The following is a 17,992-nucleotide window of genomic DNA, read 5'->3' as shown; positions in this document are numbered from 1 at the left end:
TCATATAAAATTACTTCACTCAGCATCACTTTTTCATATAGGAAAATGAAAATATGTAGGTTTAGATAAACTTTACGCGTTTTTACCTTCTTTTTTATTTCTTATTGTTATATCAATATTAACATATTTAACAAATTACTTTTTTCAAAGGTAGATTTTTCAATTTTTTTTAAAAACCCATATCACAGCGGAAAATGTGTATTAGTGATGAAACATGTTTTCAAATTTATGATTTATTATATCAAAAACTGCAATAAATATAATCTTATACTATTTTTTTCTCAACGGGTTAATTTATTATTAAACTTTCATTCTACTTTTTGAATAAAGATTGTAACATTACAACTTTTATTTTACACATTCAAAAACCAAATTTTCGATTATTAATAGAAAATATTTAGAGCAATTTCAACCTATATCATTTGTATGAAACAATTTCTTCGTTGTTAGTTTCATATTATGAGTGTATAAACAATATTACAGTCTACTTTTTTACTTCCTTATCTTCAAAATTATCCGTATGATAAATTATGATGATTTGAATTTTTATTAGTAAAATCTCAATTATATCTCAGCCATCAGAATACTATATGCTTCAACGTGGTATCCATCACTTTTTTATAAAACTGATAAACAATGAACTACATTATGATCATAAATGATGAATGAAAGATTATATGTTTTATATTTTATTTTTTTGCTAAAAACAAATTAAATTAAATCTGAAATAAAAAATCAACTAAAATCAATTTAAATTCTCGCGGTTTTTTTCATTTGGGCCAATCAGGTCACGAATAAAATGCTTCAATATGGCTTCCATCACTTTTTAATAAGAGGATTATATACATAAATAAAAATCTTACACCAAATGAAACTTTTTTAAAAATCATTTCGAACGAAAAGTCTTTGCAAATGATCAACGAACGTTTTCTCTCGCGATTAATAAACAAACCATCCAACGCATCAAAAATCCAATCAAATCGGTACGAAAAAACGTACCTGTGGCTCAATTTGTTTTAATCCGACAGCAGCAGTACCGTTCGAAAAGAATTCGCATCCGTTAAATTCACGTTTCCGAGCGAGTCAATCAAAAACCTGAGTCGTCGAAATTTTTTTCCTCTCCAAATATGCAGAGTAAAAAAACGCACAAATTTTTTCCGCAGAAAGAAATGAGATATGAAGTATATATAAATGTTAGAAAAAAATACGTGAGCAAACGCGAGGAGGAAGTTTAAATTGGTAACGATGGTAGCAATTCGAAACTTACGAGGCTATAACCTAACCATGCTTTGGATTCTCTTTTTGCTAAAAGACAATTTTGTTATACCGACGTAAAATACATTACATTTTTGGAAAATTTCCTTTATCGCTTTTTCCCTCTCACCGTGTATTTTGGACAACCATCCTGATGATGTTGTACCGCTTTTTCCTTAATACCCTTTCATTTTCCGCGATGCGTCGTAGTAGAATCATAACAATATTCGACTTTCTCACGTGCAACATGACAATTCCATTAACCATCGATACACTCGCGTTACAATCATTTGGCATTCGATGCGCGAAAAAAATACGGCATTAACGCGCTTTCGAATCACATGTGTACAGATATATAAGCAAAAGAGAATCGTATTATACGATAGCCACTGGGAGGGTCTTATCGCGAGAATCTTAGCTAAAATTCAATTAAGCTACATTCAAAAACTTCAATCTTTAGAAAACGCGATAACGTAACTCCCGGTCTAAATACTTTGCCCATCCAAATATAAATAACTTAAACTTCGTTACTAAAACGTACCTTTTTCAAGTTGTTTACTTTTCATAATAGTTTTAAGAGATATATTTGTAAATTAACAATTCCAATAATAAATAACTTATCTTAATTTCTGAAAAAATTGCTCCGTATTTCCTCTACAAAATGCAGCATTTTCTTTCTAATAAACTCTTTTTTATCATTCAAATTTTCAGAGATACAGAGAGTTGAAAATTAACATTTTTTTAATAAAAATGCGTATAAAATAGCTAAATTTAAATACACAACTTTTTAATTAAATTAAACAATATATAGTGTTTTTATTTTTTCTAAATCCAAATTGTTTGTTAGATATTAAATTACAATAATAAAAAAAGCTAAATAACCTTTTATGTATTATTTTTTCAATAAGTTTTGCTAAGTTAGAGATTAATGATATTGACTTATAATTTGTTAAATATTTTTCTTTAGCTTTATATATTGGTATAATATTCGTTATTTTGAAAGCATCAGGCCAGATTTCATTATCGATGTAATTATTTATTATATTATTTAGTGACTTACTAATATCATTTGATTACATTTTTAACACTTTTGTATTGATGCCATCAATAATCCCGTTTTTGTTTTTCATTTGATAAATGATTTCATTTATTTTTTTAGTATTTATTTCTTTGAGACAAATACTTTTGCTATTTATATCTGGCATTTTGATGGTTTTATTCATATTGACATTAACTTTATAACTTAGTTGTTTTTCATTATTGCAGAAAAACTCATACATTTTTTTTGCAAATCCATTTGATTCATTAATTTGTTATTATTATCTAGAATGTAATTTATGTTATGACTATTCTTTAGACTCCTTACTAATTTATTGCTTATCAATTTCCATAAATATCTTTGATTGTTTATGTTTATGAATAGTATACTTTTGTCAAATTTCTCTTGAACTTTATTAATAATGTTGCGTCTTTATTCCAGATATTGCATAGTTTTTCTTTGGTATTACATAAAATGAGTATGGCTTTTGTTATCCATGCTTTTCTTGGTTGTATCGTGGTTCTCTTACTATTATTATTTTATTGAGCTTTACTGATGCATAGTTTTATTTTTTTTTATTCATTTGTTTAGCTAGATTTGGATCAGTTATTATCTCTATATATTTTCAGTTTACTGCATTCGCTATATTTTTTGAGTTTTTTAAAATGTATTTTTTTACTACCTATATATTAAAATTTCTTTTAATATTCTTTAATGACATTATAATTGGATATTGATCATTTAATGATGTTTTTTGCAGATATGCTTTGTATTTTGTTTTTTCTAGTTTAATAAAGAAATTGTCAATGCATGAACCTTTGTTGCTGATATCTGTTGATGGTCTCATGTTTTGAAAACCAGGACAATAAACATTTTCTAGTAAAACTTGTGAAAATACTTGATCTAGTATCTTTTGACTTAATACGTATGCACACTACAGCACCAACTTTGGAGTTCGGGTGACTTGATTAGTCTAACATCCACGATTTTACATGAAAAATCAAGCCATATTTGTACATTTAATTGACTTTAGTTGCCATATTGGTGAGAACTGTATAATTATCGATGATTGCTTTCTCTTTACAAATTTTCTGCTATATATAATTCTTTAAATTTTCTGCTATATATAATTCTTTAAATTTCATGCCATGGTAGAAGACTAACAATTTCATTTTCTTTTGCAATTAGACTTCAATAGTTAACAGTTCGATCGAAACGAAAGGAACTGCTGTGAATTAAGTCTTAACTAACGAACTCCCTCGTGAACTTTATGATTATCTAATTGACTGATTGCAGTCGAGAGTTTTTCTTTGCCTACAGAAAAAGAGAATATGTTACTGGCAGAGAGCGAAAGAGAGAAGAGAGAGACAGTGAGATGGGAAGGTCGGCAAGATCTGAATAATTCATGCGCAACCTGATTATCATGATCCACGTTTGCCACATCCCTCGCGCACCGTATATAATATCAAAACCGTCCGGCAGGGATAGATATCTTGCAAAGGAAACCATCCCCGTGCTCCACTTTATTTTTATAATTGTGTTGAAAGTATAACCTGAAGAAAATCGCGTGCATCGAGATTTTAAAAAATGCACGCACTGCTGTGCGCATAATGGTTAATCTTTTATTCATACAAGGCAGATAGCACAAAAATTTGAAATTCTTTCGTAATAATATTCTTACCCACCTTCTCCATATATAGTGATTACCGTAAATATTTACTTTGCTATACGACTACGTTTTATATTCAATTTTATTATAAATCCGGACTTGACGAATGCATTTCTTTTTTTTCCTATCGAGAAATAAATAATTTGCCATTGAATGTCTAGGAATTATTTTTTCTAGCTGCAAGAAAAAGACTCATTCTGTAGGTATGCGAACTTTTCATAAACCAACATGTCATACTCCTGCCCCGAGATATAACGTACGCGAGGAAAGAGAAATTCTGTCTGGCGGTTCTTTCTCCCTCTTTCAGCCAGCATTTGAATTTTAGAAAAAGCAATAACACACATACATACGCTGGCCGAGACAACCCATCCTGATTGGCAATTTTATAGAAATTTGAATGTCCATCTCGAGCGCAGAAAAAACCGGGAGAAGGAGAAGCGATCGATCCAGTAACTTTTTTTTTGTCGTTCTCCCTTTCGTGCAGCAGGGAGACAACGTGGAGCGGCAGTACTTGACACGCGCTGGATCTTATGTGTGTGTGTAATACTTAGGAAGAGAGGAGAGAGAGAAAGAGAGAGAGAGAGAATGTAGTGAGAGAAAGTGCATCTCTCTGACGTTTTTTAAGAGGAATTTAAAAGACAGTGGTTGGCTGCAGGCTATGCCTGCGATTTTTGCGCTTGTGAATTCAACTTTAATGGTTTGCAAAGAAAGAGAGAGAGAGAGAGAGAGAGAGAGAGAGAGAGAGAGAGAGAGAGAGAGAGAGAGAGAGAGAGAGAGAGAGAGAGAGAGAGAGAGAGAGAGAGGAGTATTATGCCGCGAGCTCAACAAAACTTCGTCTCGGGCTTTTTCCTTCTCCTTACCGAGAGAAATCTCCCGATTGTTCAATAAAGTTGTTGCACGTGGTAATTACGTGAGAAGGCGCATTTGCCAAAGTGAAAAGTTTCGATGAAATTGCAAAGAAGCAGCAGCAGCGCGCGTTCTGTTCTAATAACAGAAAGAACGCGGAATTGACGATAAAAAGCGCTTTATTAATTTCCTCGTCAACGGACACCGTCGACGACGTGCAGCAAAACCTTGATAGCACACGGGAGCTTTGATTACTTCTTCTTCTTCGAGAGCGACGACGACAGCAAACAGAGGTGTGCAATTGCAGTGGATCAGCCAATAAAACAGAGAGAAAAGCAACGCAGCGGAAGCCGCAATTACCAGACGGGCACAATTCGTTTGACTGTCCAATCGAGATAAATCCTACGATTCGTTTCGCTTCTTTTCTTTTCTACATTTTTGCTATGGCGGATACTTACTTTTATCGCCAACGATGTTACTCAATTATCCGACGATAGAACGTGCGCCGACGCCTACTCACTCCCCGGAAATTAAAGTGCCTTAATGGCCCGTTACAAACATGCGCTTGCACTGCCAGCCGTTTTTTCAGCCAACCGTGTAAGCTTTTACCATTATATTGGGACAAAGGTTAAATGCAAATTGCAATTTGTATTTTCTCCTTGGGACACAGAACAGTGGATTATTTTTTAATGAAGCTTATCGTTTTTGCTGGTTGGAAATTGAATCGCCGTTCGCGTTTTATAATTGTCTGTTGCGAGCTTTTGTCACATCGTACACGCGCGATTTTTCAACATTATACAGCTGTATAGCGTATGCAACTGTTAAGTTCAGTTTTTATTTAAACATAAGTCTAAATTAACAAGAGAACTTGTTTCTCTTGTCAATTTAAGAGGCATACGAGCAGCGATCGAACCGAAACTGCTACGTATGTGATTACTTCATACCTGTTGATTAGAGCATACAAATTTATGTATTTATAAAACCTAACTTTATAAACATCTGCCATTAACAAAAGTTCATGAATCGTGAATTTTTCATTCGTAAATTCTGAAAGTCATGAATTGAGTACACAGACGAAAAGTCCAGTGAGTATCAGGTTTTTCATAACATTTACCAAATTTCCATAATATTTCCGGGACCTTTCTACGACTTACTCGACTTTCTAGGGTCGTAGCAATCTTGTTGTTTATTGAAGTTTGCAAACTCGCTTTCACGTTCACGAGTGTTTGCACGTTTTATGATACTGGATTTCAAAAGCTTTTGAATGAAAATAAAAGCCTCACATTATTCTCTTCCACCAGGACATCGAAAGTTACGGATATAGCAGCTACTAAGCATCGATACAAAGAAAGAAACAAAAAATGGAAACTCGAAACACCGAGCTCCAGGGGCGATAGTCATAATTACAGTTAAAACCCCGCACAGCATGCTCGCGCGCGCTTAGCCCCACATCAGCAGCGTGTGCATCATATCCCCGGGTATATATGAATAATTCACCAGATGTATACGCAGCGGAGCAGCAGTCCTAATTCTTGGTTAACAAAAAGCTCTCCGGCAGAAATGAAAATTAGACGAGATATGGCGAAAGACGCTCGAGAAAGGAAGTAAGGAAAAGAAAAAGCTGGCCCGAAGTGCTAATCGGCGTAATGGCAGTACGGAGGCTCTTCTCCGTGTAGCTAATAGAAAGAAAGGCTTTCACGTCGAGTAGCATTATATACCATCCTCTTGCTTCCTTTTGTGTTTCTTTGTCTCTCGTCTGGAACCTGCGAAAAGGATTTTTCCTCCTTCGTCTCTCTACGAAAAAAATTCTCCCCCATTCCCCCGTTAGCGAATTATCGATGTCTCAACCTTTGCAGTGACCATATGAGATGTATGCTTGACCGATATTGCTTCCTCCTATTTTTAACAAGACGAAAGTAATATTCTAATGTATTATTTACCTTGGCGCCTCCAGCGCGAGCACTACTCGCCGCCTGCCTCGCCTTATTATTAATTCATGTTTATTTGACCCGAAAGTTTCGACTGCTGCAGTGCCAATGTAAATGCTCCGAAAATATTTACATGAATAAACTGAAATAATTATTGCTCGACTTTTGCTCAAAGAAAGCCTCCACGATTATTCTCTACATTCTCATTCATGCATTCATGGTGTTTGTTTGCTTTTTTAAAAATAAACCGAAAAACCAAAAAATTAACGTACGCGCAAGAATTTGAAAAAAATAAAATAAAAAGAATAACTCTATAAACCATCATTTAGTATGATGATTAGTCGTTGAGGTGTGCACTAAAAATCAGATTGGCATATATCGATAATTAATCAAACTAAGCATAGAAATTAGCAACCGTCAACTGTATCTCCACAGGCACGCGCGCCTAGCATTATCGGTAGTGAGTTTCGTAGAATTGTCGATAAATATTGCCTCATAAAAGCTATGTTATATTCATCCTTTTATGAGAGAGTCGCGCCAACGAACTGAGTGTTAGCGAGATACGCAAATATGCTCCTATTACGAGGAAGGAAAAAACTCAGAAAGAAGAAAAAAATTCGAGTGACAAATTGAAAAGCTTGCGCACATTGATTGATCAGAGTTGTCAATCGAAATGGAAAGATCCCCCTACCAGAGACGCGCAATTAAGCTTCAGTACACCAATCAGCTACTGCTAGTGAAGGTTTTTTCGGGCACACGAGTAATTAAGCTCTCGCGCTCCGACAAGAGATGCCTTGACGTTTATTAATCACATGTGCCTCGCTCATCAATCTTCTCTTCTGCCGGAACATCAATCGATCGTTATGCGTGTCCGCAGTGATAACGCTGCGATCTTATGTCAAGGAGTGTGCGACGACCAAGTAATCAGCCGTGCTGAGGAGAAGGAAATAAGTCTCGATAATTTCGGCTTAATCGCATTGTCACGTAAGCCTAATACCACATACGCTCACTTCCACTTTTGTCAAAATAGAAAACTTGCTTTTTTATCTAACTGCTGATTTGCTATCCCTGTGATGGCATGAATTATGTTTCTTCTACTCTGCCGAAGAGATACTACAAGTGTAATTATATTTCTTTTGTTCGTCTGTACAAATAAAATAAAATTCGATTATAACGGCGAGATTTTCATTTTTTATTCATATTTGATTGACTTGTCGATAAGTTGGAATCGCGGGCCCATTTAATTCTCCATATTTGCTTTTCACAGATTAAATTACTTAACTTATGAACTCACCGAATGAACGTTTAAGTGAAACTGCACGAGGGCTAAGTTCATACATTACGTACGAATTACTACGTACGAATCAATAGGATTCGAGAATAAAGTCTCGTCAATCCTCGATTATTTGAAATTAATTTGTTGAGAGAAAACGTAAACTTTAGTTAACACCATTTAATCTTAACGTAGAATAGTGCCTTCAAAAAACAATATTGTTCGAATTGCAATATTGTTCCTATTGCATTAGTAATCAAATACAATAAGAAAAACATTCATCAATTCGAGCTACGCATATATGTACGTTAAATATTAACATATTGCTTGAAAATAAATATTAAACACGTACATCAGAAATGTATATTAGATAATTTTAACGAGCTTTAATGCCACTAGTCTCAGAAAATAAATTTGATTCGGAATATGAATAAAACCTAGAAAGCAAAACTTTCTCAAATATTCATTCGAGGTCCTTCGGAAGCTAACGGGCCCATTGATCTTTACCTAACACACGGAAAGGAGAGTGTGGCGTTGGCGTTTATTGTGCAAACTAATAAATCCTAAAACTCATTGTATTATTAGACAGAAGGAAAAAGACCGGGAAAAAGTCGAGCGATTAATAGGCCGAACAGAAGTTTATCATCTGCGCGTGATGGCCCATTCGTTTCGATAGCCTTCCATTCTCTCTCTCTCTCTCTCTCTCTCTCTCTCTCTCTCTCTCTCTCTCTCTCTCTCTCTCTCTCCCTCCCTCTCTCTTGATCTCTCTTTCTCTCTCTCTCTCTATGGCCACGGCTCGCTTCATTTTTTACTATTTGTCCCTCTAGTGCGAGCTCACTCGCAGTTCCTTTTTCCGATAATTTGACGTTGAGCTATGCGCTGACGTATATTGTAATATGGATTCTGCTTCCGCGCAACGGTACCTTAATCTTCTTACTGCGTCGTTGTGGTGTTCCATCTAAATTAGATAGGAGAATTGTTGGCAGCTAATAAAACACCGATTACCTAGAATAGATAGCGTAATTGAAAATAAATCGCTCGAGAAAAAGAAGACCAAGGAAGTCTCTCTCTCTTTCTCTCTTCTCTCTCTCTCTCTCTCTCTCTCTCTCTCTCTCTCTCTCTCTCTCTCGCTCTCTCTGCCAATGGATTTGGATCCCTTTTTTGCAAGCTCTCAGCACGCGCAAGAGACGAAAGAATATTACGTAATCACGAGGAAAGGATGGATTTATTTTTGGTGAGTGGAGATTGCAAGCTATCAATCAGGAAGTTTATTCTGGAACATTGTCTATACGTTCACTATTATTTCAAGACAATTTAGAACCTTGTGATAATAATCTAAGCCTGCCACAATACATCTCTAAGACATTTCTCTGCATTTTCCATGAATTGTTAAAATATACTATAAAATAAAATGACTAGCATACCTTCGTAAATATACTCTTAGTAATAAAAATTGTTTCTACGATTATATTTGTCAGTTCACCATGACTCTTCCATGATAAACGTGTTTCAATCGCTAATGTTAAAAATCAATTAAAAATTGGCAAAACAGTATGTTCCATTCTTCACAGGCAAGCACTCGCCCAATAATTTCAAAATATATAAAAGCTCGGCTTTAAGCCATTATACATATGAAGTGTCCCCTTCACTATAAGACGTTTACTACCTCTTTTGACCCTCTACGTCTGTCCTCTTTCTCAAGCTTGGTATTGTATGTCAAAGGCCAAAGCTTGTGACGATCAAGCTTTTTAAATTGACTCTTATGTGTATACCGACAACCACGAAATTTTTTTAACAATCTAGGTAATTCTATTATTATTATTTTTAGACGCCATAAAGCTTTGAACTGTTTTTAATTAGAGCCAGAAAATAATAACAAAATAAATAAATAACTGTTAAACGTTCCCTTTTGCCGAAAAAATAGATAGGGGAGCAGGCAGCAGTGGCTTTTGTACGTGGTAAACGTGAAAGATCTCTCTCGAAACATTTAAGCTCAATTTAACTCTCACTTCAGCGCTGCAGTAACTGCAAATCCATTATTTTCTCAGAGCGACGGAGAAAGAGAGAGAAAGGGAAAGAGCTCGCAGCATGCGCGTCTTTGATAAACATAAACAAAGCAGCTCGCCCGTTTGGATAACAAAGCCGGCGCCGGACCAACTCTCAAAAGACATCGTCTGCCCATTAGCACCAAGTCGAAGCGTCGTTGTGGTCTTTGTACTCTGCGCTCGAAGATCGTTTGATGTGGTTTTATTTAACCGACTCGCGGACATCATCTTTCGCGCGCGACGTAACCATCGATAAAAAGTTATTCTTATTCATATAACCTACAAAGCGACAAATTGAACTCAAAAAACTAAGCGGAATAATATATTTTACCCCGCGATCATCCATACTGTCTCCTCACTATAAGTGTACACTTGCGCCCCAACGCTCTCTTCTCACTCTTCGTTTCGTTGAGTGCGCAAGTCAGATGAAGTTTACTTGAAAAAGTTCAAAGCGCCCGCAGAACGCGTCAGAATATCTTGTCGTATTCGTAATTGCTGTTTCTAGATTATCACTAGAGAAAGGAAGGAAATGCAGTTGCGCGCGGAGTGAACGAAAGTAATAATTAATGAAAAAGTTACACAAAGTTGTGTTTTTCCGTCGGAGGAATGCTCTCTTTTAACGAGAGTTTTACAGTGCTTTTAGAGTTGTAATCGCTTTCCGACACATGCAATACGATCGTTATGCAATATTTGGTATTTTTATCTTTTTAACGCGTGACTTAAAAAAAATTAAGCAATATATGATCATATAAACTATGGATCGATCAAATTGCATATTTCTTATCGTTATCGCGTAATACTAAAAATTTAACAAGACATTAATTACGTTAAGACTTCATCATGAAATTATTTTCGCACGGAATGCAGTTCACGTGCTTTAACACTCAGTTGCAAACAATAACCTTATCCTACCTTAACAAAGATAAGGTGTCTAACGGATAATTCGCTTATCATTTGTAAAATAGCTGCGCTGATTGCTCGAGGGACTTTAAAATCACAGCTCTTTGCGTAAATATAATGCCGCGCGTGAATAGCGCTTATAACGAATATTCCTCTCATCCGCGATAAAATGAATATTCAAGCGCGTGAGAAGCGGGTGTCTTCTTCTTTGCCTTCGTTGTGAAAGTTTAATCGAACTAATAACTGCTACGCCACCCGTCACCTAAAAACCATCAGATGCTCTTCATTCTTTTTCCCATATGAATTCGCGTCGAAGGTTTATTCTTTGAATTGTGCAGTAGGCGTGTCTAGCGCATGTGCGCGTAATATTTTTACGCTTCGCAGGGAAGAAATGATATATATCAACCCACTTCTCGCTTGAATTAGCCACGTAAAAGTGTAAGGCAAGTTGCAGCTGGTTCATTTTTAATTTTTTTTGACGTAAAACTTCTTATTTTCTATCATACTATATAATGGTAGGTGTATGCTCTGAATTATCATTTTTTCAGGTCTTATAACGGTATTTCTCACACGCATAACTGAAGTAATCTTATGAGAATATTTTACGGTCATATAACCGGATAAACGTATTTCGAATGACAGACAACACCAAAATAAGCAATCATCTAAGACGTCAAGAAATAAAAAAATAACTCACCTTCATCATCAATGCTAAACAGTCCAACACCATCTCCACCTCGAATACTGTATCCAATCCTGGAGTCACCACCCGGTGGATCAGCATCTTTAGCCTTAACTTGCGTCACGTGCGTACCAATAGCTTGATTCTCAGCAACACTAGCAGCCACGACAAAGTCGGCAAACACCGGCGTATTGAGATTCTCGTTGTCGTCAACAACTTCGATGATAAGTATAGTTTCAGAGCTAAGTTTTGGTTCGCCTTTATCGTGAGCGATGATCGTAAGGGTATGTACTTGTCGTTCTTCGAAGTCAAGTTTCTGCGACGTTCTAACTGTACCAGATTGCTTGTCGATATTGAAGAAATTTTCATTCTCGGTCTCATCAGAAAAACTATACTCCACGATGCCGGCAGGGCCGTCGTCAGGATCAGTTGCTTCCACGATTGCTACGACACTCCAGACAGGCACATCCTCGCGTACTTTGACAGTGTAGCTTGTGAGAGCGAATTTTGGTGCATTATCATTAACGTCGTCGATGAATATCCTCACCAAAGCCTCGGAATACAGCGCGGGACTATCCAAGTTAGGTTCGCCTTGATTTCCACCACCTTTATCAGTTGCGCGTATCCTCAACTCGTACGATGCTTGTCTCTCGCGATCTAGTCTTCCAAACACTGTTAATACACCTACGCTTCGGTCGACTTTGAAATCATTGGTGTCGGTAACCAGTGAGTAAGTGATCTTTGCATTATCACCCAAATCGGCATCAGTGGCATTCGCTCGGAATATAATTGTCCCATTGAGTGTATTTTCGGAGATTCGATAACTCGCCAAAGCTTTCTCGAACTTGGGTGCGTTATCGTTGACATCAATAACGGTAACAGCAAGCATTCTCGAGGCTGATTTTTGAGGTTTGCCAAGATCGTAAACCGTGATGTTTAAGAAATACTCACTTTCCCTTTCTCTATCCAGATGCCCAATAAGTCGCAATTCTCCTTTATCCGGGTCAACGCCAAGAACTGAGTCACTATCACCAGCCGATATTCCGAATACAAGTTTACCATTATAGCCAAGATCACGATCACGAGCAACAAGTCTCGCCAGTACAAAACCAATCGGTGCGGATTCGTTGACACGTATCTCGTTAGGGAACTCGACAAATTCGGGTGAATGTACGTTCTCGCCATATCGACTTGGCATCATTGTGTACTCGTCATCTCTTGATGGCATGTTGCTCTTTTCGGCAGCGGCGATCGCTTCGGTCAATCTTCTCGCTACTCCAGTATCGCGACATTCGAACGAACCGGTTTCATCAGCCAAAATCTTCGTTTGCGTGCTTCTCTTCACGTTTACCAAATTAATTCTTAATGAGTTGACGTCGGCGAAGTGCGTACCATCGGTTGCTGTTACGTTGACTACGCGCTCGGAACTTTTTAGATCGGATAAGTCGCAGGCAACCGACAGTACACCACTGGTCATGTCCAGTGAGAAACATCCATCATCGTTGCCTGATGCGATGCGGTAACTGATGATGTTACCAGCATCAAAATCGATTGCCGATACCGTGATGATTTCCGTACCTACAGGCACGAATCTGCTGACGTGTCCAACACAGTCGATCTTTTCAAATTGTGGCCTATTGTCGTTGACATTCTTCAATTTGATTTTTAATTGCATCTCGCTTTGTCTTCTATACGGCAATCCCCAATCATTTGCTCTCACTCGTAACAAGTATTCTTTCTTCATAGTCTCGTAGTCTAACAGTTGCTTGGTACGTACAATTCCCGAAAAATGGTCGATTTCGAAGGGCACTTTCTTAATATTGTCAATGCTATAGGATATGTAAGCATTCTCGCCGGAATCCTTGTCTCTCGCCACGACTTTCACAACCGACGTACCTGCAGGTTCGTTCTCATCCAAATACAATAACATTTCGGATCGTTCGAATTCAGGATCATTATCGTTGGTATCTATCACGTAAATTTTTACTTTCGCCGATGACTGTTTCCTTGTGCCAATGTTACCCTGATCCACCGCCGATACGGTCAATGTGTAAAAAGCCTTCTTCTCGAAGTCTAGATTTACCGCGGTGTACAGCATTCCAGTATCAGCATTGACATAAAACTCGCCACCTTTGTTGCCCCCAACGATTTCCAAAAAGACCAGAGCGTTCTTCCCTTCATCGGCATCGGTAACTTTCAGTCTTATCACGGGACTATTGATCGGCGTAGTTTCCGGAACCTTTACTTCGTAAATCTCACGACTGAAGATTGGCGCATTGTCATTTAAATCCGCCAGATGTACAGCCACAGACTTGTAACTAAACCTCGTTGGTGTACCTTTGTCCAATGCTTTCAAAGTCAGATTATATCCTTGTGGTGCTGTCTCGCGATCTAATAATTTGAGTACTTGAATACAGTACTCGCCGGGTATATCGTTAGGTCGAATTCGAAAATGACCGTCTGGATCGCCGGCTATAATGTCCAACCTAGCGATCTCGCCGTGAATACCTTCATCGCGATCGACCACACGAACGATCGCGTACGTATCGGCATTCGAATTTTCCATGATTTCCGGTAAAGGACGTATCGTAATCTCAGGCGCGTGCAGGTTCACCTGGCGTACGTGGATTGTCAAGCGGGCACTGCTCGCTTTTGGACTGCTGCGGTAGCGCGCGCCCCTGTCGCGTGCCAGCACCGTCAGCTCGTACATTGGACGCTCAATGTACCTGTGAAAAGAATTCAGTAGTTATTAAATAATCTTGAGCATGTAGTGATGAAGTTGTTCTCCATAGACGTAAATCGCCAATCAAAAATTAAACATGTGATTTATAATCGTCAACGTGGATAGATTTTCACGGAGACAAAATAATAAAATCTATTTTAATTAAATGCAATATCGATTTCAAGTAATGAAACGTAATGCAACTAGGTGTAGTTGAATAAAAAACCAAATTTTCAACAACACGTTGCAATGTGATCAAATGGTTACTTTTTAGTTCGTCAGCTCAATTCAATGAAAACAGAATTGAACTTATCATCATCAACGTGAGATATATTAATCTCACTCGCACTTGTGTTTTTATATAAATGCAATATAAAATGCAATATCGACAAAAATTCCGTCAATACAATGATAAACAGAAAAACTGAAGCATCCATTAACGTAATTACTTTTCATCTTCGATTTCGCGTCATTTTTTTCATAGGTCACGCGCATGGGTGTTATACGCGTTCAATGCAGCAGAATTATGTAAGTGTGGGTGAGCGCCGGCCGTATATTTGTTGGTGTTCGGTCTGCCCGGCATACATATTCTATATCGCGTATATATACGTCACACCGTTAATAAATCCACGTAACGATATTTCTTCGCAGCAAATTAAATGATACAGTACACTCACTGGTGTAGCGAAAAATTCGGTTTTTCTCCCTTCTCTGTTCACGTTGTGTTACGAATAGTTGCCTCGAGATTTTATGCTTTGTTCTGTTACATATTTTGTCGTTGAACAGCAACAATATATATGAAGATTACGTGCTTTATGACTAATTGAATTTCTCCTTTGTTCAAACGTTACTACGCTAAAAACGAACAACACATAGCGATCGATATAATTCGACCTTCCTCTCTCGAGAGATGGCGCATGTAACAAGAACGTAAGAAAAAAACTTTTGTTACTGCGAAATAAGAAAAATAACGAGCTTGAATATGGTAGTAAGGTAAAGCTCAAAATGAAGTTTACCGTCGTGTAATTTTATCAAAGTTGTTACGCGTGAAAAGTTCTATCGACATATATACCTGAGTGGCCTAGTAAGGGTGACAACCCCACTGACAGGATGTACAGCAAACTGCTGGTTCTTGTCGGCAAAACTATAATATATCTCTCCATTTCGACCGAGATCGGCATCCTCGGCTGTGACCTTAACGATACTCCGATGAATCTGTGTATCCTCGGGAATATTGATTTCGTAAACTGTCGGATAGAACAACGGATTGAGATCGTTGGTGTCAGTAATCATTACCGCAACTGTTGTTTGCGTCTCTAGCAAACTTATACGATTCTTCGAATCATATTTTCTGGCAGTGGCGCGTATTTCCAAATTGTAAAGATCCTTTCTCTCACGATTGAGAACGTCGACGTTACCGGTGCGAGTGCGAAGTTGAAGAAAGCAAAAATCACCGACAACGCGCTCCTCAGCTTTGAAGAACTTTTCCTTGTCACCCAACACTATACGGTATTTTATTTCCTCGAGATGTTGATTCCTGCGTAGCTGTATACCCATCTTATCGTCGGGTACCACGTACGTTTTACCCATCGAATTTTCGGGTATGTTAGCATTGTAGTGTTGCGAGGTGAATTTGAATTCTTCATTATTGCGGTAACTGTTGCGTGGCGAGGACGTTGTAGCAATGAAAGTGCTGCTAGTCGGCACAGCAAGGTTCAACACGATTGGTAAATCTTCCTTGAGGACTACCGGATCGATTGTTAGAAGGAGAAGGAGCCAGAGGGCCATCAGGTCTCGAGACGCCCTCTTCTTCGTCACTCCCATGCTTTTAGCTAGCTCATCGTTTTTGATAAGTCGATCACGACGACGATGATGCTGATAACGATGATAATGATGATGATTTTTGCTCACGGCGATCGCTTATTCTTCTTAAGCTCATCTGTAAACAGAAAGTCAATAAATTCGATTTAGGATCAATTTTGTAAATTTGTAAAATATTGAATGATTATAGATGTTAATCAGATGGATTTCAAAACGTTTTTTTGTTAATGAAGTAATCAAGAAATAACAATTTTAGGATCCTTCACAAAGAGCTTGAAATTTTATGTCTAAAAATACGAGAGACAGAAAATTGGTAAATTTAGAAATCCACCTTAAAATATCAATTAATTTATCATACCGGTGCTCGCGCGCATTCGTGAGTTCATCAAACAGATAGTACTATGTAATATTCTTATGCAATCTGTTTATCGATACATACAACTAAATATATTTTTGAGATTGTAATTATACTACTCGATAATATTATAAATTAATCTCTGGATAGGAACGTGCTGAATTTCACATGAGAGAGAGAGAGAGAGAGGGGGGGGGTCTAATTAATTTTGAAAAATATTACCGTTTGTTATTCCATGTATATAATTTGAATCATTTACAAAGTTAGCACCGAAATATACGCCATGCCTGGGGATGTATTGCAATGCTAAGGGCGAAGTGCATCCTAACAATGTTGATTTGTCAAATCGATGAGGATGTATGCGCTAATTGATTAAAGGCAGGCAATACAGCGATTTACTGTAATTGATGCTTACAAGTTAAACTACCCTTAAACATTATTAGATCGCCGAACTAGAAGTGTCATTGCCCATTAAGAAAATTAGCCACGTGCTGTAGACCTGTTTCGTGTGCAGTGGATGACTTGTATCGGAACCTTTTTTATAAATTAAAGATTTCTCCCGACTCATTTATTGATTATATGGTTTGAAAACAGTGAATTCTTTATCTTGACGTTTAGAAGAATAAATGTTTGTGGTGGCATTTCACTGAGCCGTCCTCTCGCGAAGAAGGCTTGTATCAAAAGATACAGCGCGAGCGTTATTGGCGTGGTTGTTCCATTGTTGTATCGGTTTGCTCGCTGCCTAACAAACTTTTCTTCTTTTTCTCGCGGTTATGAAATCGGATCTCTCGTTTTTCAACCAAGCTACAGCAGAAGCAGCTTTCCCAACGTCGCATCCGATCCACCAAAAAGCATCTTATCGAGAAACTACACTCCATTTGTTGCATTACCGCCTGTCCTCTGTTCGCTTTTCTTTTAATTTCCGTTTCTCTGTGGCGCAGCGTACGCTGCTGCTGCTGACGTCGGAAGCCTTTCTTTTCTGCCCCTCTCTCGCCGATGATATGTATATAAGCCGTTAAAAGAAGAAGCTTGACTGATGTTTGTTTCGTTTATCTACATCGATTCGATACCTCAGCGTATACTCAATAACGGATATTCTGTTCAAACGACTCACCACTAATTAAATTTTCAAGCACACAACGGTAAATTTACGTATTTTCCGAAAATTAACAGATATTTAAACCTCGTCTGATGCTGTAAAGTCAGAGACGTGTATGCATGACATACCTTTATTGCATTCGATTAATTTCATTACATTCAAAGGTAGATCTTTGGCGCGTGAAAAAACTTCTACAGAAAAAAGGCAATTTAAAAAACAAAAGGTCGACGCGTAAAAAAATTCTTATCCTCTACTTATATTTTTTATTTGCATTTACATTTCAGTACGTGAAGGATGGAAAGCGGGGCGTATTGCTATCGCTACGAGCTGTAGTTATGAAACAATATTTCGACAGCAAT

At 37.4% G+C, this 17,992-nt stretch overlaps 1 protein-coding gene across 5 annotated transcripts in view; it reads right to left on the bottom strand.

Annotated features, from left to right (window-relative positions):
- Nucleotides 1–16,266, bottom strand: part of LOC131671802 (fat-like cadherin-related tumor suppressor homolog) — a 65,750-nt gene extending 49,484 nt beyond the window's left edge. For all 5 annotated transcript variants that reach the window (XM_058948526.1, XM_058948527.1, XM_058948528.1 and 2 more), the window contains exons 1-2: nucleotides 15,431–16,266; nucleotides 11,652–14,362 (exon numbers count right to left, since the gene is read on the bottom strand). In XM_058948526.1, coding sequence (XP_058804509.1) covers nucleotides 11,652–14,362; nucleotides 15,431–16,182 — 3,463 coding nt within the window. In that variant the 5' untranslated portion in view covers nucleotides 16,183–16,266. The remainder of the gene's footprint in view (nucleotides 1–11,651; nucleotides 14,363–15,430) is intronic.
- Nucleotides 16,267–17,992: the final 1,726 nt, after the last annotated feature.

Source organism: Phymastichus coffea, unplaced genomic scaffold, assembly GCF_024137745.1.
Source record: "Phymastichus coffea isolate CEN01 unplaced genomic scaffold, Cenicafe_Pcof_1.1 PCOF00135, whole genome shotgun sequence".
NCBI lineage: Eukaryota > Metazoa > Arthropoda > Insecta > Hymenoptera > Eulophidae > Phymastichus > Phymastichus coffea.
This window is presented reverse-complemented; position numbering and strand designations above follow the sequence as displayed.